This window comes from Oenanthe melanoleuca, chromosome 7 (assembly GCF_029582105.1).
Source record: "Oenanthe melanoleuca isolate GR-GAL-2019-014 chromosome 7, OMel1.0, whole genome shotgun sequence".
NCBI lineage: Eukaryota > Metazoa > Chordata > Aves > Passeriformes > Muscicapidae > Oenanthe > Oenanthe melanoleuca.
The window spans coordinates 19,317,414-19,343,155 of NC_079341.1; the positions used below are offsets into that span (position 1 = coordinate 19,317,414).

The 25,742-nt window shown below is 38.0% G+C and overlaps 1 protein-coding gene across 2 annotated transcripts in view; it reads right to left on the reverse strand.

The window, feature by feature from the left end:
• Positions 1 to 25,742, reverse strand: part of CSRNP3 (cysteine and serine rich nuclear protein 3) — a 94,326-nt gene that overhangs the window by 65,956 nt on the left and 2,628 nt on the right. The window contains exons 1-2 of one of the 2 annotated variants that reach the window (XM_056496595.1): positions 12,855 to 12,969; positions 887 to 1,058 (exon numbers count right to left, since the gene is read on the reverse strand). In XM_056496595.1, coding sequence (XP_056352570.1) covers positions 887 to 1,058; positions 12,855 to 12,923 — 241 coding nt within the window. In that variant the 5' untranslated portion in view covers positions 12,924 to 12,969. Of the gene's footprint in view, positions 1 to 886; positions 1,059 to 12,854; positions 12,970 to 25,742 lie in introns of those variants that run through there. The other variant, XM_056496596.1, reaches the window with a different exon arrangement.

The following is a 25,742-nucleotide window of genomic DNA, read 5'->3' on the forward strand; positions in this document are numbered from 1 at the left end:
TTGTCTTGCTCCATCATGAAACATTATGCAACCCAATCCTGCAACTTTCTCACAGAAGAAATCTTCATCTGCAAATCTTCTTACTAGTTTCCATTTTACATCTAGAGATTTCTGACTGTTAAAAATTGTGGCATTTGGATTTTACAGAAGCTGATGACTAACCAAAAATAAAGAGGACAAGAATCTGAAAATCACTACTATTAGAATCTGTTTGCAAAGAGATGTGTTCTAATAGAACATGAAAAATTCCAGACCCTCTGAAAAATCTTAAGTAGCAATCTGTTACAGTGCTCACTCCAATAAAGCCATTCTTCCTAAATAAAACTGTACTGTAACTATACTATAAATACCCTCTAAGGCAAGATTACAGATTTGTTCCTCTGTTTACTCCTGTAATGAGTGAAAGAAAATGACTGAAAACTGTATTGGCTGCATTGGTTTAGGTGGCAGGATGACTGATCAGATTCTGTCACAGACTGTGTGCACTACTCTCAACTCTGAACACACAAGGCCAAGCAGAGGCACTGGCCTCCAAATGAGTTACTGCCAATATTTCTCTTCCCCCAAATCGTCACCCAAAATGGAAGACATTCTCCTATATACTTAAAAAATGTCATACTAACTAGATGTGAATGATAGAGCACAAATGCAGAATTTCCTCTTAAACTCACTCTGACATAAAAATGTACACAGAAACAATTACCAGAGGAAACAGTTATTTTTTCAAAAATAATTACTTCCTCACAGTGCCAGCATTTCAATGTAATAAAACAGAAAATATGCATCCAAAAAAAGTAGACAGCTTTCACTGTACTTCTAACAAGTAAAATGAACCTTTCTTGTACAAGCAGCAGTACCATGCCTTACACACCCCTTCAGTACTTACGAGTAAAATGATTAGAAGCAGATGGATGGACATTACTTCCACTATCAGCACTTTCACTGCTAGAAACATCGTCATCTGATTCCCACACACATGAACAGGGTGAGGTTCCACCAACTTCTTCAAACTTCCTCTTTAAAATTCCACTCATTGCTGCAATGCTGTCACCATGCACCTGTAACAGGAACAGAGGCAATGAGGCACCAAAAACCCACCTACTGTGCAGGTCTCCCAATTCATTTATAATAAAACAATTCTAGTAGTACCAATCAGATACTACTGCCTGTAGCTAAATGGCTTTTTAACCAAGAGTTTCAAACAACTTTTCCACGAAGGAATCAAAAAATCCCACAGCCTACCATCAGTATATTTATCATCTCACTAAGACAGGAGTTAAATGCTACCTGTATTCTACCAATGAAGACAATTCTATAGCCAATCTCATACATAAATAGATATATATTCAGTTATGCAGCAAATTTAGGTCAAGCATAATACGCCAATGTAATTCATCAAAAATGGACCTTTATATAACACTTAAAATCTTACTTGGCACCAAGAAACATTACATGACAAAAATTGTTCTGTAATAAATATAGTTCAGAAAAAAACACATTCTCTATTTTGATTTATTTTAAAGGTCTGATTTATGCGATTCTCAGTACTAACAAATGTCTGCAATTGATATTAGATTTGAGGGTTGTATGAGACACCTTGGATCTTTCCAGGGCAGGCCCTGTGTAAATAGTTGTGGCTCATTTTGTCATTTTAATTTACTTAGAAGTTTCTTGCCTAGAATTTTTGAAATTCAGATATGAGTACTGGCACATAAATAGACTATTTCCATTCACACAAGCATGAAAGGACCACATCCATCCTTAAGAACGTGACTTCCTAATCACATTGCCCAACACAGCCAGAGTCATATTGAACATTCCTTATTGTTTCCCTTTCATGTATAACAGCTGATCTTCGGATCTGCATTTATGGAATAACAAGCAGAAAAAGATCAAAATGTTTTTAAAGCAATTTTTCGATAATTTTAACACATCTGTGTTAATTTTAACATCAACCTATGTTGAAATAATTTTTCTCCATCTTTAATTAAAAATAGTTTACTATCACCCTCATTACTGATTAATTCCTACTGCAGACTGAAAATTAATTCTAAAATCTTAAGTTAAAAGTTACAGATAATGTCTCCTCTCTGACTATGCTAATCAGTGAAATGCTGCCATAAATAGCTGGGGGAAAAAGGCTTCTGTTTGATGCTTTTAACTTTTGGTATCAAAAATTGATGCTGCTTGCCTTCAGCTTGTTAAGCTGCCAATTCAATTCATTTTATAACACAGTTCTTTCTTCTAGTAATGTTCACTCTACCTTTATGGATGTGTCTAATTTAGAGAAAATATTCCAGTATAGATGTGGAACCCTGACATAATGCTAAGAACAGATGCTGCATAAGATGATCTTCAGCACCAAACTTGTTTGCATGCAGAGTACACTAAAAATTAAATAACAAATATAGTAGGGTTACATACAGTCAGTCACACAGACAACTTTAAATGCATATGTTCACCATTATGTTCTCAGCTTTACTATTTATGAAAAAAATATTTTCCTGGAAGGGATTTCTTCAGGCTAAATTTATGACTCAAACAGAACTTGCTTAGATCTCAACCTCTGCCCTTTTGTTCACAAATAAATTACTATGAACAGCAAAGAAAGCACTGTATTTTTATTCTGAGGACATGGAAATGAGAATTTAGCACCACTTTGGAATAACCTTTGCAAAAACATAAGAATGCATTTTTATGAACCAACCTCTAATAAAAAACACTTGTACGAAAAAGAAAGAGATAAAAGAACTAAATTCACAAACACACTGAAACCCCACAATTATAAAGAGTCACCCCCCAAGCACAGGTTCAAAAACAACTCCTCTGAATTGTCCCCCATTTCCTCACTATGTCTCTTGCGAACCACCTTTTCCATTGTCTCCTGCAGTGCTTACAGCACTGAAATTGTGAAATCACCATTATTTCCATGGCAACAGCCTGCAATATCAAATCCACAGGATTATAGCTTGACTGTAGAAGAGGGTAAAGAAGCAGCTGGAGTGTGAGAAAGAAAATGCTTACACTTAAACATCTCAGTGAAGAGAGTGAGAAATGAGCTGACAAAGACTTTATTGTACAACTGAGACCTAAGTCAAATTCATGTGTGCACCCATTGAGACTGTGGCTACAGGAGTCATGAAGTTCCAGGTCCAAAGAACATAAGTCATAACTTCACTGCAAGGCAAACCTAATATCTGTGATCATCATAAGTGCACAACCAGTCAGAGAGCAAGAACTCATTTCATACCCTGAGATGACTTCCAGACAAAAGCCCTTTTGTCAGACACTATCTCCCACCAGTAAAAGCACACAGTGACTGCATGACTGAACGGTGTCTTGCACATCAGTAAAGTTTCTGCATATAGTGAGAGTGTCAACAGCCAGAATTGCTCCCAGCAAGTAGCAGAAACAAATTTTTACACCAAAGAGTTTTAAATTTGCCTGTTTTTAGCATAGCCTACATTTGTAACAAGTGCCACAACATGGTAGCAGCTAAGACATTTCATTAAGACAATTTGTATAAAGAACCAGAGCAAACAGGTCTCAGGATCCTTGGAAATGACATAGCTTAGCTCTGCATCGCTAGCTGATCAAGAGAAGGTACAGGGTTAATGCACAACCTGAGTTCACCACAACACAAAGAAGGCATAGCTAGCCATTACATTTATTTTGTGTGACTGTTGCCTGATTTTTGTTCTGAATCTCTTCCAAGAAGATTATTCAGAAGGTTGTTCGACAAAGTAGTTGTGATCAAATAGAGGTGTTGCTACTTTGCTGAGATCTGTTTATTCTAATCTCTCTGTAATCAAGTCTCCTCGGGAATATGTTACATGGGGGAAAGGAGACACTTCCATTACTCAAGAGCTTGGCTATCACAGAGATTAAAGAGTATCTAAAGCTGTTTGTACACACTATGTACCAGCAGGAGATCCCTTTAAAATAACATCTGTATAAACAGATGCCGCTCCATAAGCCAATATTCTTCAGAAAGAAGCACATCTGCACAGTGCTGCACAAGGCATGTTCTAGCTGATAGCCTTATTTACACAGGCATCCTGCAGTACCTGAGCAACATCCACATCTCCAGGAACTAGGACATAATAAGCAAGTGACACACAACCCAATGCTGTTTATGAAAGCATTATTTTGCTCTTTTTTGCTCATTGTGTGATATATCCCAGGGGAAGATGCAGATATATATATATGCCAGAGACCAATAGGAATAAGCAACAGTCAAACTTTTAACAACAGTGAGGCCACAAAGTTAGTGATATCACTAAGGGCTCCCTAAGTGCACAGTCAGGGAACCAGGACAGAGAACCCAACTGAATTGTTCTTTGTCCTGCACCATAACTACAACTGAGTAGGTAAATTCAGATTTTGGGAATCAACTGAAGCAACTGCAGACACAAGGAAATCCAAATCCAACCTTATTTGAACAGAAGACCCTAGAGGTAGGTCTAATAATACAAGGCACCAAAGACTTACACAAGTCAAATTTTCAATACATTAATGAAGAGCAAAACTACAATAAATCCCATAACTGACTGGAGGAATCATAAGGGTAACGTAACTATGCAGCAATATAATTTTGCTAACACAAGTCACTTAGGATATGTGAGACTACCATTATATAGGATGGGAATACTCAAATACACATAAGTACTTCAGCAATACATATATTCTTAAAAGAAGCAAGGGAATACATATAGGTATAGAATGCAGTACACAGAAGCCCATGTCTGACTACAGGAACCAAACAACAGCACGTGACTAAGAAAAACAAATGGATGGTCAATCAATATTCTTGGACTTCCACTAAGGCACCAGTGAGGTTCAGTCAGCTACAGGTAAAGAGAACTGCTTTATCATACTTATCCATTTGGTTAAAAAGGGTGAAAGTTGGCTTGAAAGGTTCAATTAGACCTTTCCAGACAGCTGTCTAGCAGCTACAGTTGATTTGGAGCAGCATCCTTCCAATTCACACAACTGAGTAACAAGCAAACACTGGAAACTTTCCTGTTCATATACAGATCCTTCACAACAAAAAAATCCTTGCACAACGATGTGATACATCATCCTCTGCCATCCTTCTCACCATGCTTGTGTGGCATTAGTCCATAGCAAGGCAAAACAAAGTTGAAACAGAAGGAACAGTATTAAAGCAAGGAAAATAAGCTAACACAGCTCTAGGTTAAACACCAATTGTCTAAGACAGTTAAGGACTCTTCAAGAAAGTGACAGTTTGACACAGCAGAAGCATATGATGGCTATGAGCTGTGAGAAGGATGTATCTATCTTTCTTAAACACCTCCCATCCATTTTTTCCTCCTTCACTTCCTAGTTTTCCTCCACCCTGATGAAACTACTCCTACAATGAAATCATTTAGCCAGTTCTCTAGCTGGAAGTATGTGGGAGCACCGACACTGTCAGAGGTATGCTGACTGGCGAAGCAAGTCCTCAAAGCTCCATGGCAACAGGCTTTGCCTTCCTACAATGCCAGATAACTGGCAGGCACCTGATACTTAAAAATTTCAGAGGCAATATATTATTACTAGAAGATAAAAATCCCATGTAAATGTGGGAGATATATTTCACACTATCACAGTACTATCTGGAACCTACAAAGTAAAATAATATAAAATCCTGGCTGGTTTGACTTTCTCTGGTACTTAAAAAGACTAGAAATTTTAGAGAATCTTAGTAACAATCTCATTGCAGCAGACATTTAGATACCTGCTATCTAAAGAAGGTATCTCCAAATCCCAGTGAAAGGCCTAAAAGAGTGATGTTAGAATTACTGAGTGGACAGGTGACAGTGCATTCATTACCTGTGCTCCCAGGAGAAAATTTTTCTTTTTATACTGTGGTAACATATACTGCCAAACTTCTTCTACAAAACCTAAGTTGCCATATCCTCAGTGTCCACTGACACCCATGGACAGTTTATATACAGGGCCTGACATTCTATGCTGTAGAATACCCCTCTGGCCAGTCTGGGTCAGCTGCCCTGGCTATGTCCCCCCAGGCTCCTTGTGCAGCTCCTCACTGCCAGAGGGTAAGACTCTGAAAAGTCCTTGTCTTAAAGCAAGCACCACTTAGCAACAACCAAATCATCAGTGTGTTGTCAATATAATTTTCAAACTGAACCTGAAACACACAGCACTGACCCAGCTACTAAGAAGAAAATGAACTCTGTCCCAGGCAAAACCATGACAAGACACAAAGACAAATCCAACAATTTTTTCATCCTAGGGAAAAATTTCAAATAAATGTTTTGCAAAATTCAGCGCTATAGTACACAGCTCATACAACATCATCTGGTACACTGAACAAGTATGGAGCATACCCGAGAAGAAATAAACATCAAGAATGCACCATGTGCAGTAAACATTAAAAAAATATGCAATAATAAAACAGAACCCTATTCAAATTGCATATCCTCATGATTTAGAGAAAAGCTTCACTAGAGAAATCAGTTATTGATTAAAGCCATGGAAAAAAATCAAGAGGAAAAAGAGCTCAAGAACACATTGGCATTTGGAGTGGAGGGGGCTAGGGGGCCAGGGTATAAAAAATCCAACTACTCATTTATTTGGTTTATTTATGAAACCATATTTTGTACTAATTTCCTCTTGAGATCCGATCATATTTCTTTATAAAATCTACCTGAACAAAAATTCTTATCTGAAAATAAAACCAAAAATAAATAACAAAGGTGGGAATTAAATAAATAACTGTCGTATGTGTCAGACTGCATTTTCCTTGTCTCAAATGTATCAACTGAAAGTACAGAAAAATTTAATGTCTGTAGCAGCAATACAGATTCACTTTTGAACATAAAACACTTGTATGCAAATGACTGCAAACCAAACTGGAGGATGCAGAAAACAGATGTTACCCATAAAACATTACTGCAAAGTACTCATCACAAACAACTTCCACCCACTGGCCAGTCAGCATGTACTATAACATTCTAGGGAGATTTGGCAAATAATTCCAGTCAAATCACGAATATTGATGCTCACAAGCCAAGATGTTTGGGTTATTTGTCGTGATTAATACTCATTTTGAATTTAAGTCCTTTTCTTAACCTGCAAACAAAGCTTCATTTTTTTAAAAACATTTTTCTTACCTGCTAAATAAATGTCAGCAGCAGAGATGGCTGTGAACTAAGGTGGCTGCTTGGCTCCATATAATACACTGAATTATTCCACTCTTTGTGTAACTGACAGTTTTAAATTTGGGAGGGGAGGGGTAGTCAAACCCAAAAGCACCTACAGTGACATCATCACACACAAAGAATATTACTTGCTTGTGAAAATGACTATTCACGTAAGGAACTGCATTAATGCAGACAAAAAAACCATTTGCATGAATGCTTGCAAACAGTGAACAACAGAGGTACATGAACATGAATCAAACAGCTGTTCAGAATTCAAATTAATGTTTGCAATACATGTTTTGCTGTATTTGGCAGCTCTAATCATAAGCAGTTGCCAGAGGTAGGCTCTGGTAGTAATCTGTAAAATTTACAAACACATAGCAACCTAATTCCACTTAGGAGACTAACTGTATAGGTACAGGGAGTATCATTAGTATAATCTTACTCATATATTTTTGCTTATAGCAGCGGTCAACTTACACAAACATAACATAGGTAAAGTCTTTCTCTCCTCATTTTCTTCAGTCTAGCTAAATCCACAGCACCAAGTAAATCCTGCAGGAAAAGACTGCACAATTCCACCTTGGGAATCTGTTCTGGCATTGCAAGCCAAATCCTGCCAAGTCTGCTCTTTGCAGGGTTTCTATACCACCACTTTACAGTACTCCTGATTTCACACTTGAGTACTAATCCACTAATCTTCTAGACTGCCTACACATTGTTGTACACTCTAACACATGCCACCTAGCTCCACTGGCAATGAATTTAAAATGCAGAAACGATGCTGGCATATGCTCACCTCTCACATCTACAAGCGGTACAGACGCTGATAGATCTGTCTCCTTTAGTCTTCCAAAAGCATCTCACATGGTCCTACATGAACCAAGCATGCAAATATCCCCCTCTCCACCACCCAACACAAGACTCCTGCACACAACAGCAGAGAAATGGCCTTCTAATTCTTAGCTACATGAATTGATGTCAACAGTTGAATTAAATGCTTGTATAATTCAGCCAACAGAAGAAAATTCTACACTAGTTTTCTTAAATATTCTCTCAGCACGCTGCCCAGAGAACAAAGTAAAATGAGTAAGAGGCAGTATTAATTCATCCAGGAAGCCAGGACCTTAGCATTCAGGTCTGCAGCAATGAAGGTGCAACCTGGGAGAAAGGGATTCAGAGGAATTCAGCAAGAGGGACTTCCTGCCAAGATGAGATTTGTCCACAAAAGCTATTTGAGCTTGTGTTTCATCCATAACAATTCTCTAAGCTTGCTACAAGCAAGTCCTAGAGGAAAACAGGAGATTCAGGAGAAGGATATCCTGAAGCTGGGTCACAAACTCAGGTTCATAATGCCTAACCTCCATAAAAGTTATTTAGGACTTAGCTGCACCTGTTGAAGTCCCTTCCATAGTCTTCAGGTAACACTACTGAAGACCTGGTATTGGGTATTACTCTTCTAGGCTTTGAGTCTTCATGATGAAATTTTATCAAATAAAATCCCTTCACCCAAAATCTCTGCAGAAGATTTTCTTTTACCCTTTCTAAAGAAAAAAGAAATTACTACCTGTATCCCAGAAGAAATTCTGAAGTTTGTATGGATGCTCTCAGAAAAGGCTTACTACCATTGGCATTGACTGTACTGCCAGACTGCTTGCAGCAAAGGTCTGGCCAGAAGTCACAACTCTTTCTAAAATTGAAATGTGAAAACAGAAAAACACTGCTACAACAGTAGTGAGTCCTATTGACTTCTACAGATACGCAGAGTTTTAGAGCAGAGTGAGCATACAGGTGATGGAGAGAAGTCTGTTATCTGGAAGACAGTATATTTCCAACACATCTTTACTGCACCTCTTTGCAGAAGGACATACAACATTTGGCTTGCTTAGCACCTTCCCAGCAAATGGAACAAGGTTCTGAGACTGGCAGGAGTATATTTGGCACAGCAACTTTGCATTATGCCGCTTCCAGCTGCAAGAGCGGCAGTAGGCTCCAGCTCCGTAATGAAGACTGGAATGCTATCAACTTCCTGAGTGCTGGAAATAAGTGGCCTTGAATATATATTTTGCCCAGATTAGCCCATGTAGTGATACTAATTCTCTCACTGCAACACCTTTTCATACTGTTTCAGTACTGATTTTCCATACTGTTCTTTCATGAACATCAATCTTCCGTCCTGCCTGCAGAGGAATTGCACAACATGGCAGGGAATCTTGCGTATCTCCTGCCAAAGTACAGCATGGCCACGACTGGTACATGTCAAAGGGACCTTCCCACCTCTCCAGCCCCAGTACACATCACTCAGCTCCCTGTTACATGCTGCATTAGTCCACAGCCTGGCTGCTCCTTCACCACTGCCATCAAATCCACTAGAGAGAGGGCGTGAATTCAACAGCTTTCCTCTTCTGCCCCATGTTCTCTGCATCTTGACAGCCATTCACTACTCCAAAATACATAATGTTTAACAGATTTTCAAAAATCAAAACAAACAAACTTACAAAAACACTCAACATGTCCAAATTCAGAAGATCTGAACTCCAAGAGCAGCATGAACTCATAACACAAAACCATACTGGAGCATATTTGCAAAACTCACTCTGAACTAGGTTTTCTTCCTTTTTCTTTTTTCTCTTCTAAAAATACAGTAACAGACTCTTCCAGTTTAACTGTTTAAGTACTGAGGGATGTCTGCACATGTCCAAGTGGTGACAGGGAAGTGTAGATGCAAACTTTAGGTAAAAATGACCAAATATTTAATACTTTGTTCTGGCCATAAAAAAAGGACTAACTTTAGGAGATCACTGTTTACGAACAAGACGAGTAGGTATTTTGGAGATTTTCTGCAGAGTGGCAAATGTGGTAAGATTGTCTGCACCTTGTGGTCTGATATTAATTGTACAGCACAGAATTCTCTTCATACATGAACAAGCAATGATGAAAATTGCTGGAAAAATCTAGCCTGGCAGAATCCTCAGTTCATCTGTTTGCAACTTGCTATAAAAAAAGCCCAACCAAACCAGAAAAAAAAAGCTGCAGTACTTCCTCCATGCTACCATCACTATATTTCACAACCTAGACATCACAGGCAATATGTAACAAACTTTCTCATTACTATTTTTAACAGCTGAGAACTTCTGGTTCTATACCCAAAACCCAAAGGATTCATGAAAAATTGGCACAACTTGGCTACCACTACAAAATGCAAACATGTACTTCCAGAAATGTATCACACCTTTACTTCCTCAAATAATGTTTAGATTGTTTATCTCCACAGAATATTAAATTGCATACATAGGAAAAGGAAATTTGAAATTAAAGTACTCAGGTTTGTGTACTTCAGTTGAAAACAAACCATATAACTGAAAATAACTAATTCTTTTAAAGAAGAAATTGTTTAGCAATGCTAAGTAATTGAATGCTATTTCTTGCTTGTAACAAGTTTTTTAGTGATATAGGTTTTGGTTTTTGCTTACGGTAATTTAATATTTTACTTAAAATGGTTTGCATGACATTTCAGTCACCTGCACATACAATTTATAAGAAAGCATTCACTAATGCAATAAATAAAAGAAAAAAAAAATTCTTTCATTTGCAGGTTGTTTACTTACAAAGTCAGTACTTAAGCACACATTTTCTATCATAGACTTTCCTGGGAATAAGCCTGTATCTTCAAATATTACACAACACCTTACCTGCATCACCACCATGAATTTTTTTAACCAACTTTCTACCTGCTTTCCAACTCTTCATCTAGCCTACCTCCCACTCACATGTTCCCCTCTCAGCAGGGTCTCCAACCAAGGCTAATGAGCTTATCTCATTTCCACCAAGCCAGTGATTGCTGGCAGCAGCTGACAGTGAATGCTGGACAGAAAATGCAAATCTGTAGTTCATGTAGAATACCTGAATCATTAGAGAACTTTAAAACTAGTGACAGCACAGTAGTTTTATTCAGTATCTTTCATGCTGTCATTATTAAGAGGTAGATATTTTTAGCCACCAAAAGCCAAATCCATCTGCAGCAGCAGCAGCGTTTCCAAGGAGACAGAATAATTTAAACACATGTGGAACTACATCTCTGTTTTCATCAACTACTCTCTGTTACTGGAGCACTTCTGAGTCAGTTTTCTCATTTGATGGGGGAAAGTGATTTGAATACATGGATTTGAGATTGTAATTTAACAGTTGAGCTTTTGCTTTCAGATACATATCCAGTACCTACAAATAACGAATGTTAGGATACAACTCCACTATTTTTCAGTGTTATTTACCAATGTATATGTTCCAGCATAACAAAAAGAAACCAACCAAACAAAAGATACAGCTCACAAAGCCTTTCAGAATAATTTTCTGTATCACTGACATTTGCTGCAAATTACTGATTTCTCAATTTTTTTTTTTTTAGTAAACATACCAGGCTCCATTTTTTGAAGAAACAGAAAGCTAGGGGGAAAAGACAGCACTCCCGATGGCAAGGTACATAAGTAAGTGGACAGTGGACAAAGCTTCTTCCAGTCCTTTTTAGCACTCATGAGAGTTCTGTTGACTCGTTCCAGTTTTTCTTTATGGCACAAATTTTTTGTAATTGTAGGACTGCTTTAAGGGCATTCTCTCAGTGAATACAACAAAAATGGCCTCATGCATTTATTGATTTTAATCTTTGAAATCTATTAACTAAAACTAAATTCCACCCTTTTTGCTTTATAAATATATTTCATAAATATATATACACTCCAATTATAATCACAATTTATTTACATCAATTTATATTTTTGCTTCAAACCAGCAAAATAGGGTCCTGTATAGCAATTATTTCCTACATGTAAAATATAGAGGTAAGTCAATAGAGAGCTGACTCCTTGAAATCCTTGCCCTAGAGAGGCAAAAATCAAAATATCCTATTGCTTCAGTGGGGCCAGGACTTCTGCCTGTAGTCCTATATTCTCATATCATGTGACTTGATAAACAAATCTACTTTCTGTACAAAGCAATTTGCTGCTTGCCATCTCCAGACTGTGTGAACTAACAGCTGCTGCTAACACAAACTCTGCCGAAGCAAGCTATTTCAACAATTTATTACAACTCATATGTCAATGCTGCAGGTGCTACAAAGTTTATCTGTTTCATACACATAGTTATATGCATATTTTTTCCTTCATGACATATTTAATACCTGAGTTATCAACAACATTAATTCCAAACCTAAAAACAATGCAAAAAAATCTACAAAATCCCTTTCAGTAGTTCAGAGGATCCATTCTTACTGTTTGTTCACCACTAAATAAGACAGTTTCAGAAGCAGTTAATTTTCCAAGGCATTTTTAGATCTTCCAGCACTCTCTTCCTGTTGGTAGCATACACTGCATTTTCAACAGTGACTATTTCCATCACACAAAATGACCTCTCTTCCCACAGCTTACTGAGCAACTTCGGCATCAATGAGATGCAATGCGTATCCTGTCACATGAGAAAGCTGCCAGCATCAGGCATGCCTATGATTTCACTGTTTATGGATCTCACATCCGTTGAAACCTCCAAGGCAGGAGAAATAATAACGGGAAAAGCTGCTTCAGAGTCATTCGTGAGGAACAGGCAAGATGCTTGCACATGCATTTTTATATCTAAGAAATGTTGTGGCAAGGATCAAGAATAGCTATTCATAACAGGAATTTTTTCCACCCTTACCTGTAAATCGGGTTTCTGTGTTTCAGCTCTGTCAGTGCAGAATGAAAGGTTTACTCCCCCTTTTTCCATCCATCAGACAGCAGCCATCCAATAACTGAAGTCATCCTGGCATCCTCTGGAACATGCTCTCTCCCTTATTTCCCACTCCCCACCCCCATCTGCATGCTAGCAAAATGGGAAAACAGCAAGAAGAAAATAGAACAAAAAAGCACATCTAAAACCAGCTTTAATAAGCTACTTAGTAGTCAGTGAGGACACTCAGTACTAAAAGGTAATGACAAAATTTAAAGACAAGAGGGAAAAAAAAAGTCTATTAATAAACCTTCAGCTCCACTACTGAATAGGAATTCTCCCTTTCAGCTCCTTTTTGTACGGAAAAAAACAAGCAAACAGCTGTAGGAACAGTTACTGCCTGTATACATTCTTTGAGACTGACTCAGCTATCCAGATCTTCAGTGAAGAGTGCTGCTGTGTATTTAGGAAAGCTTGTGATTATCAAAATAACAGTGGTGCTTTTATGCAAACCAGGAACTGAAATCTCAATGCAAATTAGAATAATTCAGAGATAGATGCCAAGAATTTCCTACAAAATATGTTTTCTTTCAGTTTGAGGCAGTATTTATAAAATACCTCAAAATTAATAATTAGTAATACTTTTACTTATATGCTAGCTGTGTAAAACTCTACCTGTAAAACTCATGTGTGTGCATTTATTTTACTATATTTATAACACATAGCCAAAGTTCAGTGCATGAACTTCACACAAAACTTTCTACCTAAATAAGAATTTAAATGCAGAGAATGACTAGGTGAAAAATTTTCAATAAATATACTCCTAGTTTCTTTGTAGCCTCTTAAATCTAGTTGTAAAAAAATATTTTCCAAGATCAGAGAATTTTTATTTTCTACCTCTCTATATAAATCAGATATCAGCTCAGCTGAAGACAAAAGCATCACATATAGTTTATGACAGTTTAATTACATTTAAAATCAAAATCAAACATGAGTCTTCTTAGCTAAGATATCATTTACTGCCATATCAAAGCATTTGTACTCCAGGATTTCCCCTTTAAAGAAAAACATTAAGCTGCAGAAGCTGACAAATACCTTTGTGTTTACTAATTTTAATCTTCAGCTATAGCTTTCCAATAAATTAACTGTGAATTCCTTTAAATACGAGCATCTGTTCTCTTCAATGAATTATTGATCTTTAACCACAGCAAGACTATACCAATTAGCATACTTTCACTACAAAGTAATAGCTGATTTAGCTTCTAAAAAAATTAGCTGTCAGTCTTATCACAACAAACTGCCAGCAGATCCTATGCATAACATTCAGGCTCTGTCTTTACAAGTAGGTGTCTTTTTAACCAAATTACCTCAGTTTAACATGAAACCTCTTCTTAGATGCCTAGAAAAATGGAAATCCCTTCCTGCAAACAGTAAAAAACTATTAGGTTTAAAATCAAAAAAATAAATACAATTTTCTTTAGTGGGAAAAAAAGGAATACTGAGGAACACCTAAACAGACATTTTGCCCCGATAAGCAATTGGCTGGAAGACTTCCAATTTATTTTCTTTTTGATCTGCAGAAAGAAGTTTGGAGTTGAGCACCAACACTTCACCTTTCAACCAGCCCGATTGCTGAGAGAAATGAACAGACATTCAGAACTGCAGAGCCACAACTAGATTTAATAAACATTTTTTAAATATAGATGCAAGGTGCAGCATAGTTCCATCCCCAAAATGCCTTTAGAATAGCTAGTCAGAAAAATGAGCAGTACAAACAAGTAAATCAGAATACCTTACAAAATCTACTATGAAAATAGGCAAGTATTACTAACAAGAGCCCCAAAATCTCTAAAACAGTCACAGAATTAAGCAACTCTTAAGACAGACAAACAGTGTTTCTAAATTAAAACACAAAAACTGATTAGCATTAAGTAGGCTGCTGCTTCCCCCACACTCCACAAGGGCTGCACACAGAAGCCTCCCTAGCAGTGGGGTCTGTGCAATCTCCAGAACCTAACCTTGCCAGTTTCCTTGGATTTCTGAGTAACATCAGACAGACCTTGTGAAACTTGCCCCAATTTGCACATCAAAAATTGATGTAAAGTCGTTTACATGATAAATGCATTTCAAATATATGAAATTCATTTCTGCAGGGTGCTGAGGACATTCTCCTGTGCAGGTGGGGGCATTTGGCTGCCTGGTCACACGGCCATCCTACAGCAGCAGCAGCCCCTGCCCACCCTTTGGCAGGACCCTTGCCCTCCATCCCTGCTGGAGCTGTGCTCCCACTGCTGCAGCCCTGCCAGGACCTGGCCAGGTGCACTCCTGACCCGGCCCCTGCCCCCCAGGGAGCCAGACCTGCCTGGCAGCCAGCCCTGCTGAGCTGCCTCAGCTCCTGTCTCACCTGCTCCTTCCAAGCCACCTGCTGCACTGGCTGCTCCCTGGCAGAGCACCTGGACATGACCGGCCCTCTCCAGAGCCAGCACCTGCTAAATCCTAGCAATGCCTTCCAGCTCCAAAGTGCCATTATTGGACTAATTAACCACGTATACACAGAGATGGAGAAAGGGAAACTGAATCCAGGTTTGTACCCAGTCCCTGCTGTGACTAAAGGAATTACTTTTTGTACTTGTATTTGTTTGGCTATTTCTCCTTTTTTTGAAGTTACGTATACTTGATACTCCATACAAAACACATTCATATTTTTTTCTCCAGAGCTATTACACTGGAAAAAAGGAAAGCTTCACCAGAAAGTAGATTCCTGCAACAATTTCCTTTGCTTTTCCTTTCCTTGATTATGTCTACTGCTACCAAAATATTTACTTCTATTTTCTTTGACTCTACAAAGAATGACGTTTCTTTCGGTAATCCTTGTATGAAATAGTTTGACAGGATCACCTCCTTCCTAAACAGACCTTCAGGTACTGGATAGCACCTTCTTCACCTGAAATGCAAATCTTTCCAAGTAGGAGAGAAGGTAAGCAATGGCTGAGGACAAAATGGTCTTGTAGATGTATAAATCTCAAAGAACTCTGATTAGTGGTGACTGACATCTCTATCTCCACTTGATACACCACACAGGCACTCACAGCCCTGGATCCCAGCAATTATCCTCAGGTTATGTAATTTTATGAGAGCTTATCACACAGTCCTTCACTAAAACCAGTTACTGTAGATCTCTCCTGCCAAGTGCAAGAGCAGCTCTAACATCCTTCATGAAGGCACGGGTGGAGCTTGATGTCTAGAGAACGCTCCAGGCAGACGTTTGAGACAGTCACCAGTCTGTTCACCAGGCTAGACTGCAGGTAGGCATTTGCTTAAGGCAAGCCGTGGCTACTGGTCAGCTCAGGAGAAGAGCCATCACCTGGCCTGTTGTAAGACGTCAGGTCTCCCACAGCAAAATCACTCTTCTGAAAGAGTGTTCCTTGGATACTGAAACAAATTTCTCACACAGGTGTAGAGATAAGACCTTTATTCATGGTTCTGCCAGCAGGTTCCCAGGAAGGCATGCCATGTTCCACACATTTGATCTGCTAGATCTCCTGAAAGCAGACAGGTATTGTAACACCTCATTTCTCAGCATCCTATGTCTGTGCAAAGATACTGGAAGTGGGAGGAACCTGGCTTGTAAGGTAGCAACAAGACTATGTGACTAAATAACAATACAAAAGCTTAAAACATCAGACTTCAAAAACAAGCTTCTCTTGAACCTAATCTACGCTTCATAATTGAAATGCAAAACTTTATTCACCCAGGTTTTTTTAGTGGTAAATAGAAACTCTTGGCTTTCAGCTTTATCTGCTCCAGTGATGGTGGCATAGCACAATAAGGAAGAGAGGAGGTACTACCCCCTTTTGAAAGGAACACAGACTGAGAGCCAGGCCAGGGAGGAACCTCACTTTTCACTGCTGTGACACAGGTACCTTACAAGATTTTACTTAGTCAACACACCCATGTACCTGAAAGATTAATAAGTATTCTTTTTCTGATTATTTTACAGGCAAGAGTTTCTTCTTTTATTTATATTCCTCCTCTTCTACTAATGCACTGACCTGATTAAGCCTTTAAGGTTAATAAAATGTAGAAAAACATAAATGTACACATGAAACCAAATATCATGAGCTTAAGCAGCTATACCACAATTAGTTACAAACAGGAGAGGTGGAAAAACATTAGGAACAGGGATAATATCCAAATACATTTTCTCCAAACATTTGATGCTTATCTCAACTGTGGGCATCTCTCATTTTTTTCAAGAGCAAAATTAAAAATTAACTAGGTTTAGATACATTTTGCCCTGAGTAGTATCATCCTGGTTTTAACCACATGCACAGTGACCAAATCCTCCTAATTTGGTTTTTCCTGGCGAGTTTCTGTTCTCTCACCCTGTCCAGTTTCATTCAGCTACCCTATCTTCAGCCTCACTTATTGGTCATATTCATATTGATCACTAAAAGTAGCCCTTAGCCTTTTACTTTTATTGGGGATTGTAGAGCTGCCCACAGTCAGTTCAAGATTACCAGAGAGGTCACTATCAGCTACACTGATATCCAAAAGTCACCCTTCTCCTATGTTAGATTTTGGATTTTGTGCCATATACTACATGTAACCATGTGCCAACCAGTGATCAAAAGAGTTATCAAATGGTGAATCAGCTCCTCAAGCACATTATACAGACAAAATTTTTTTTCATAACATATTAACATTATTGTACATTTCTACCAATAAAAGTATTAAATTTTTTAAATACACTTGAGCAAAATTTAATTCCAGAAGTCACTGAAGGAGCTCCTCCTTTACCCCATGCATACTTTTAAGAAAGGCCATGCACTGTTGCTTTGGATACTACTCACTGTTTTTCCCCAGTGCCACTGATGCACAGCTCACCAAAACAGACAAGGAAAGAGCATCCAAGGAAATCATGTCCAGTTCATAAGAACATGTGACTAACAAGTACTACCAGCCTTTCAATATAACCACTTCCTTGGAGCCATTCTCATGCCTGTTCCATGCGTGGTTTTGTCTTAGTGTGTTTGGTTTTAATAACATAATTGGCTCTTTAAAGAAAAATCACCATTGCACATGAAACAAACATAAGTTATGCATCACATAAAAATTAAAGATCTTTAATCACAAAAGATGAGTAGGGCATTAAGTTAAGCTACTGAATGAACAGTTAGCAAATTTAAAGCTTATAAGTGGCAGAGCTGTTAAAAAAAAAGGAGGGGAAAATTATATGAAAGATCACTTGCTTTTTCAGAAATTCAGTAATTTTCTCCGTGTAAAATGAAACATCATTATTTACCTTTTTGCTCTGTCATAGCTAAGGTGGAATTCAAAACGTACATAATTTTGCTGATAAATTAAAATGTCCTCCTTCCCCAAGTGAGGGGAACTTCAGCTGCATGAAAGAAAGCAGTGTTCTGCAAAAATCGACCTGTGTCTTCACATACAGATCTGCAAAAGCATTCTAAAAGAGAACACTCACTTGGCAGGGAACAAGAGTCAAGTCTCTATTTCCAAGTCAATCTTGTGAACAAGAAAGCCCAGCTATCCCTACACAAAAGTGAGTGGCCCAATATTAGAGTGTTATGCCCCATTTCATCCAATTTCAACCAGGAGAAATGGCAGGCTCTGGCTCAGTGCTAACCTCCCAATATTATTTTATAGCTTGTTCATTACGTTATATCTCTGAAAGATGCAGTTGTCAATTTCAACATTTTCAGGTCAAGAAAAAAAACAGTATCCAAGTCTCTCATTTTCTTAAGAACTGCTCCTAACTACATTAAATAAGTACATGTCTGTCACTGGTAGAAGAGAAAATCCTACTACATTAAGAGTTCACCCATAGAAAAGAGATCAGTGCTTTGGATTTCCAGTGCACAGAGCTGACTGTACTCTAAAGCTCATAAATTCAAATATCCCACAGTGCTAGAATGCCCATTTCACCAAGGTGGAAGCCTCAGTTAAATGGAACATAACTGAATTTCCCTTTACCTGTTTTGCAGACACAAATTCTACTGTCTACTGGTTTTACTGTTAAAAATACAAGTAAGCATTACTTCAAAAGTTGTAGCTGCAGAGAGACATCAAATGGATTTCCTGACTTGCAAATGCCTTTTTAATCACCTTCAGTGCAGCAGCAGGCCTGCAAGAAAATGCTTAGCAGAATCACAAACTTTGAAGGAGCCATACCAACAGAACATCAGGGTTGGCAGTGAAAAGCAGGATAGTCAAAAGCAATAACCAGGAACTAATTTAAAACAGCTTTCTCAAGACATATCAAACAAGAAAAGAAAAAAAAAAAATTGTCACTGAGCAGAGAGAGCTCTTTTCAGACAGATCAGTTTCTGAAGAGAGGTTCTGGAAGAATCCCAAAGTTGTCATTAAAACCAAAAAGCCTCACTTCATATACAAACTGTTAAGCCTTAGGCTAGGAACGATTTTCAAAGCAGTGACACAGTCTGCTTTATTTTGCATCATTGGGAATAGATAATAATTTTTGGTGAAGTTAATGAGCAATAGAAGCTGGAGAACAGGCTTTCCTTCAGTGTTCAGACCCACAAAATCAGAAAGTCATATGCAACAAGAAGTCATTCAAGCTTGCCTTTATTTGGAACAAGTGTTTATATTCATTGTAAGGGAGAGGTGCAGACAATGGTCTCCACAATTTTCCTACTGTATCCCTTACAGATCTTATACAAACTCAATCAAAAATTACCTGAAAAGTCTGTCCAGTCAGGTAAAAAAAAACTTGTCTTTGCAACCAAGCTAACTTATCTATTAGCATGACCATTGGCACTTCCCTGAGAGTAACCTGGAACAGTTCTAAAAAGGGCTCCACTTGTAAATAGATTAAATATAAAAAGGGCAAAGGGTATCATCCACTCAATGTTATGGATTCAAATATAATAGGAAAAGTTCAATATAAACTGGAAGATACAGGAAAGCCATTTCAACTATTTTCACATATCACATTAAGGACTCTTTTTACTATTTTACAGTTCTCAACAAACACTTCCACAAGCACCTCAAAAAATATCAATTTTGGAACAAATTAAATTTCTAGATGAATGCTGATCACTCTATATAGATTGAAGACATGAGTTCCTTAATAATTTATTACTAAAACTAGACTAATTATGAATTTAAATCTGGTATAAAAATTGATCTTTTAATCAATCTTTTAGTCCATCTTTTTAAAAATATCTAATAGTGAGTTGCAAGCAATTCAAGATATCCTAATAAACATACTTCATTCTAGGGATACAATATGATAAGAGAACAGAAAACCAGGCAATTTTAGCTATAATCATGGGGTTTTCCTCTCTGACATTTACGAATTTGATCTTTAACACCTCTTGATTAAAACAATAGCTTTGATAATAATTAAGTGAATGTATTCATTTTACAGATAATGTATCACTATAAAAACTACAATTTTTCCACATCTTAATAGGAATTTTAGTCATACCCAGGATCAACAGCAGTATGAATAGAGTGTTTCATCAGTAATATAACAAATGTTGACAAGAAAGCCCGATAGTGATCAATTCAGGAGCTACTCTAAGTCTTTAAATTATCTTCATTAAGCACAAAACATGGCAGTAATTTTATTTTAATTTTCAGTGTTTTTATCCGACTGTTCCTTAAAAAATAAGGCTGAAGTAATTACTTTTATTTGCTAGTTATTCTTAAATGTAAACCACATTGCATTCTGGAAACAAAAGTGGGAATTTTCTTTAAAATCCCTCTTCATAAGGGAGGTACCACAATCAAAGAGCTCAGCACCAGTTCGGTGCAATCCCGCACTGACACCTAGTGAATGCTCGCAGTTAAATCCTCCCAGCCGGTGCACAAGTGTTACCACCACACTGACACTGACAAGATGCTCCAAATACAATGTTTCCCTTCTTCCAATTAGCGGCACATCAGGATGTGCGGTACTCCCCTACACCAGCGTGAGAAGACACACAGTACCAGACCAGCTCAAAAACGCGATATGTCCCTGTAAATGAGCTCCTACTTTGTCTTATTTTTCAAGCATAATGGCAGACCAGTGACTAGTGCTCAGTGCGGCAGTGAGAACAAGCAGACAGACAAGTTCTTCGAGCTGGATTTTGCAAACCCCCAACTCCACTCAGGGAGTCAGCTGGCTCCACACACAGCACAATTGTTTTCTTTCCATTATGCAGCAGATGGTGCTGGAGATGATCTGAAAAGCCCTTAAACGTGAACGGCACATGCAGAGAAACAGTGGAGACTGCAACCAGAGGATTTATAGCCGAGAACAATCTGGGGTCAGCGATTATGTCATCGCATTGTCACTCCTAATGTGTCTCAACAGAGATGCAGAAGCTAACTGTTCGACCCATTCATCGAGCTTCATGCAGAATCACCAGCCTCACATCCTCACCAGAAACAACAGAGAATTCCTGACATTGTTACTCAACCCCTCTTATTCCTTAACTGCATTTAAGGGATCCCTTTTCCCAAACTTCCTGCATTTCTTCAGACTAAAACCCAAGGTAGCAATTATCTGTTCTCTTGAATTCTTAGGGAGCACCGGACAAATTATTCAGTGAAAAACAGCACTGCCAAGTATTACAAGCAAAGCCAGAAAAACAATGCCAAAATAAGCCTTCAAGCTCTTACAAGTGAGTTGAGGTTGTGTTGGAAGGCAGGGGAGGAGGGGCAATGTAATACACTGCCAGATGCTGTCCATCACCATAAACCTTTTCAGACTCATGTTCAAAATTCCAGTTTTCACAGCTTGAGTTTCTTGAATTTCCAAACAGAATGTTCCAGAATCACATACAGCATTATGAATTGCATACCTCTGCAGCCTGTAAGGATTTTTCCAATATTAGCTCTGAATTGATTTGGTAGAAGTTAGTTGGAAAAAAAAGTCAAAATTAGTCATTCCAGAAATTCTAGCTTCACTTGAAAATAAATTATGTGTATCTAGGGTATTCATGCTTGGCTCTGGGTGCTAGGCTCAATTTCTCTCTCATGTATATATGCAAATTATTTTGTTACAGCTATAACCTACATGGGTGATACCAGTAGTGAAAAGTCTTTAACAAATGTATATTTAGTTTAAATTATTACTATAGACCAGGTTGCTCTTTCCTGTACAATCCTTCTCCAGCAGAACTGCTTGTCCTTTGATGAGTAGCTCCAGTTGTAGAGGTCAAAGTGGCATTTTTTCCTTTTCATTATTCCATAATAATCTCCCACATCTGTGTGTGGTGATAGTGGCAGAGGGAAACAGAGGTCTCCCAGCCCAAACTATGAAGACCTGCAGGCCACTAGCAACTGCCTTTACCTTCTAGATTTGCTTTTAATACATCTCTAAACTACCTATCACATGCCATGAGGATAAATTTCTTAGATTCAGAGGCTTTTACAGAATTAAATTATCTACTTTACCCATGCTGTTTGTTTCAGCAAACTGCATAATTCCCATTTTCTTTTTTACGAAACAAAACAACCCAAACTAAACTGTGGGGTTATGGCATGAACTTGACACATCGGAATAACTGGCTTCTGATTTTGGAATGAGTGCTCAGAAGGAAAAACAACAACACAGAAAACCTATCTAACTTAGAAAAAATGACCCAAGCAGAGGTACTCTATCAAGGCTTAAACTAAAGTATTTGGTATTTGTATTTGGTTCAGGATACACTCCCACATATCCCACGCCACCTGTGCTCATCTGAGGGACAGACACTGAAAAGCACACAAAATTACTGCCACTGTTAATAAATTTTAGTCTGTGAATCGGGTGCAGTATTTTGAGATCCTTCACTTAAAAAAATCTAATGTAAGACTGTTAAAGAAGTAAATATTTCATGAATGCATCTTGGAAACAAGTTCAAGCCAAAGTAAACATTAGCAGAAGCATGGCAAATCCTGAACAACTAAACTCTCATTACTTTTAATAAGCACATACAATGTTCACAAATACATAAACATACAAATTTCTAGCTATATACAGTGCTCTCCTGCTTGATGAGACTGTATCTGAAAGACAACATATTTTTCTATGCTATCACAACAGTAAGGCTTGACAAATTTTTGTAATTTCATATACTATGTTAAAAATTAGAACAGGTAACTGTATTCTTGTCAAATAGGAATTCACATTTAGGTGTAAAAATATGGGCAAAACACAGATGATTAAGGGGAGGAACCCGAGAGGGAAGAGCAGAGTGCCTGATCAGCTTTCAATGATCAAAATTTCTTCTGTAATAAAGAATATTTATACCCCCTCAAACCACTATCCTGCTTTGCAGTTCAAAAATCCTTGTTGCCATGGGAACTGCAAAAGAAGCCAGTTGTGACATAGCAAGGCTATAACAGAAACAAGTCTGCTGTGAAATGACCAACAGTCCAGGGTTTTGTATAAAAAATGCTTGACTATTTCCAACCTGAAAACAAGATGCTTTCTCAAATCGTACTTCCACAGCTTCCTTCCACAAATATCTTGCAAATTTTCACTAAAACCTGATCACATATATAGACATTGTTTATACAAAATTAGGTAAATCTGTATTTCATATCTAAAACATCCAGTGTAAAATACTTCCATTTGTCTTTTCCAGATATATTTGGTACAAAGTATACATTAGTGATTTACGTTACTGCACTTTGTGCAGAGGGACTGAGCAAACAGATCTCAAAAAAACAGAAGAGACAAAAGACTAAAGAACACACACACAAAATACTGCATGAGACAAACCATATAAAGGAAGACTTCTCATGCAATTATACAAAACAATATTTCAAGGGTATACATGCAATTTGCCCTTTGTATCTGTTCTCACCAGGTAACAAAACCCAGTGCTTGATTACTGAAATAGAACATCATGCCTTTTGAGAAGGCTGTTGGCACTTCAAAGCAAAGTGAAAAAGCAGTGTCAAATCCAGAGTCATGCAGCTCCCACTTGAACACAAACAGTTTGCAGAAGTGTGAATAAAAAACCCCAACAGGCTGATCAAAGGATCCGTGTAATAACAAGGAATTCATACTTTCAAACATAACCCTTTCAGCACCCCATTATATCTTATCGAGACACTAGATTTATTTTCCTGTCAAATATGTGTATGATACAGAATGTCTTGAGAACACCACAGATAAGTACAGCACTGAATTGATGAGACCTTTAGGTCACATATGCTGACTTGTGACACAACAATGAAGCTGGGGAGAACCCCGAAGAAAACAGTTTTGCAAAACAGTTACTTGCAAAAGCTGCTTTCATATGTGAAAGCAGCCTCACATACATTTAAAATACCTTAAAACTTATAGCTACTTAAGTATCAGACTATGACTAATTTAAAAATAATCCTAGGAAACTAGGTACAAGTCTTCTCTGCAGACCGGCTCATGGTTCCAGATTGCTTTGCAGAACCATTAATTAGGAAATACATTCTTTTTTATCTGTTCTAACAACACTTACTTATCAGACAGCACATTATACAGAACATATTATCACTGAAACTAATTAATTTTGATTACCTTCATTTCATCCCCCTCCCTGGAGGGCAGATAAGAGCAGCTATCTCCATTTTGGCCAAGCCCACTCTCCTTTTTGACCTAGCCTGCACACTCTGGCACAGAATTGTACAGGTCTTGCAAAATGCTTGGACTAATCATTAAGTAACTGATGATATTGAGAGTAATGCAGCAATATCTGCATCTTTATTAAGGTCTGCAAAGGTATTTAAAGTATTGAAACTGGACTGAAGAGGTCAAGCAATTTACAACAAAGTGAACTAGTTTTACATTTAAAAGGTAAAATTTTACTTTCAGAATAAGCTTCCTTAAATGGGTTGTGGGATAAGAAAGTAACTAATACAGTACAATGATGCATACCAGAAATAGCAAAAAACAAAGGAAAATATTAAATCTAGATAATTTCACATGCATGTATCAGTCCTTCACTTAACACTGCATCTATTTGATGAATCCTTTTTCCAGTATGCTTTATTTTTCTCAGATTCATACAAACATTAGGAAGATGTCTTCATTGCCAGAGACATCTGTGAGACACTGAAAAGATTGATGTCTAGAGACACTCTGGAGTTCATGTGTGAGGGGCAGGGGCAGGTCAGGCCGTGCCCTGCTCCACACCCCCCATCCAAGAGCCTGTATCCCAGCACTGCTGTGGCTGCCAGTTCCTGGAACATGGGGGGGCAATGCTCCACACCCCACCTCCGGAGCCCCAACACAGCTCCTAAGTGGCCAAATGACCAGAAGTCCCACCCAGGAAGGCCATGGGATATTTAAGGTCCAACACAAAGCAAAGAGATGTCTTGACCCAACCTCCTCCTGGAATTTTTATCTGAATACCTCTGGAATCCAGGAGCTGGTACTGATACACATCCTTTTCTTATCTTTTCTGTCTTTTTTTTCTTCTTCTAACTCCCTCTTCTTGGATTCTTCGAGAAGTTAAAACCGAACTGGCTTAGAGTTTGCTAAGTTGGATGGGCCAAGTTAATGCTTTGAGAAGTATTTTATGTTGATTGAATGCTGCATTAAACCATTTTCAAAGTTTCTTGGATTTTCTAAAAGTTGCCAGTAAAATTCTTTTTGTTGTTTTGAACTCTTGAGAATACCTTGTCAGTATTTTTCCTGTGGATTTAACTTAGAGTACCAGAACAACTGTAAGCTCTTTTCAATGGCTCATCAAGTGAGTTGTTTGGGGTCTTCACAGCACTCAAACTTTCTTATTCTCTGGCTCAGTATTTCTCTAAATTAGTGTGCTGGTTTTAGCTGGGAGAGAGGTAAATTTCTTCATAGCAGCACAGGTATGGTGCTGTGTTTTGGATTTGTGCTGGACACAGTGTTGGTAATTCTAGGATGTTTTT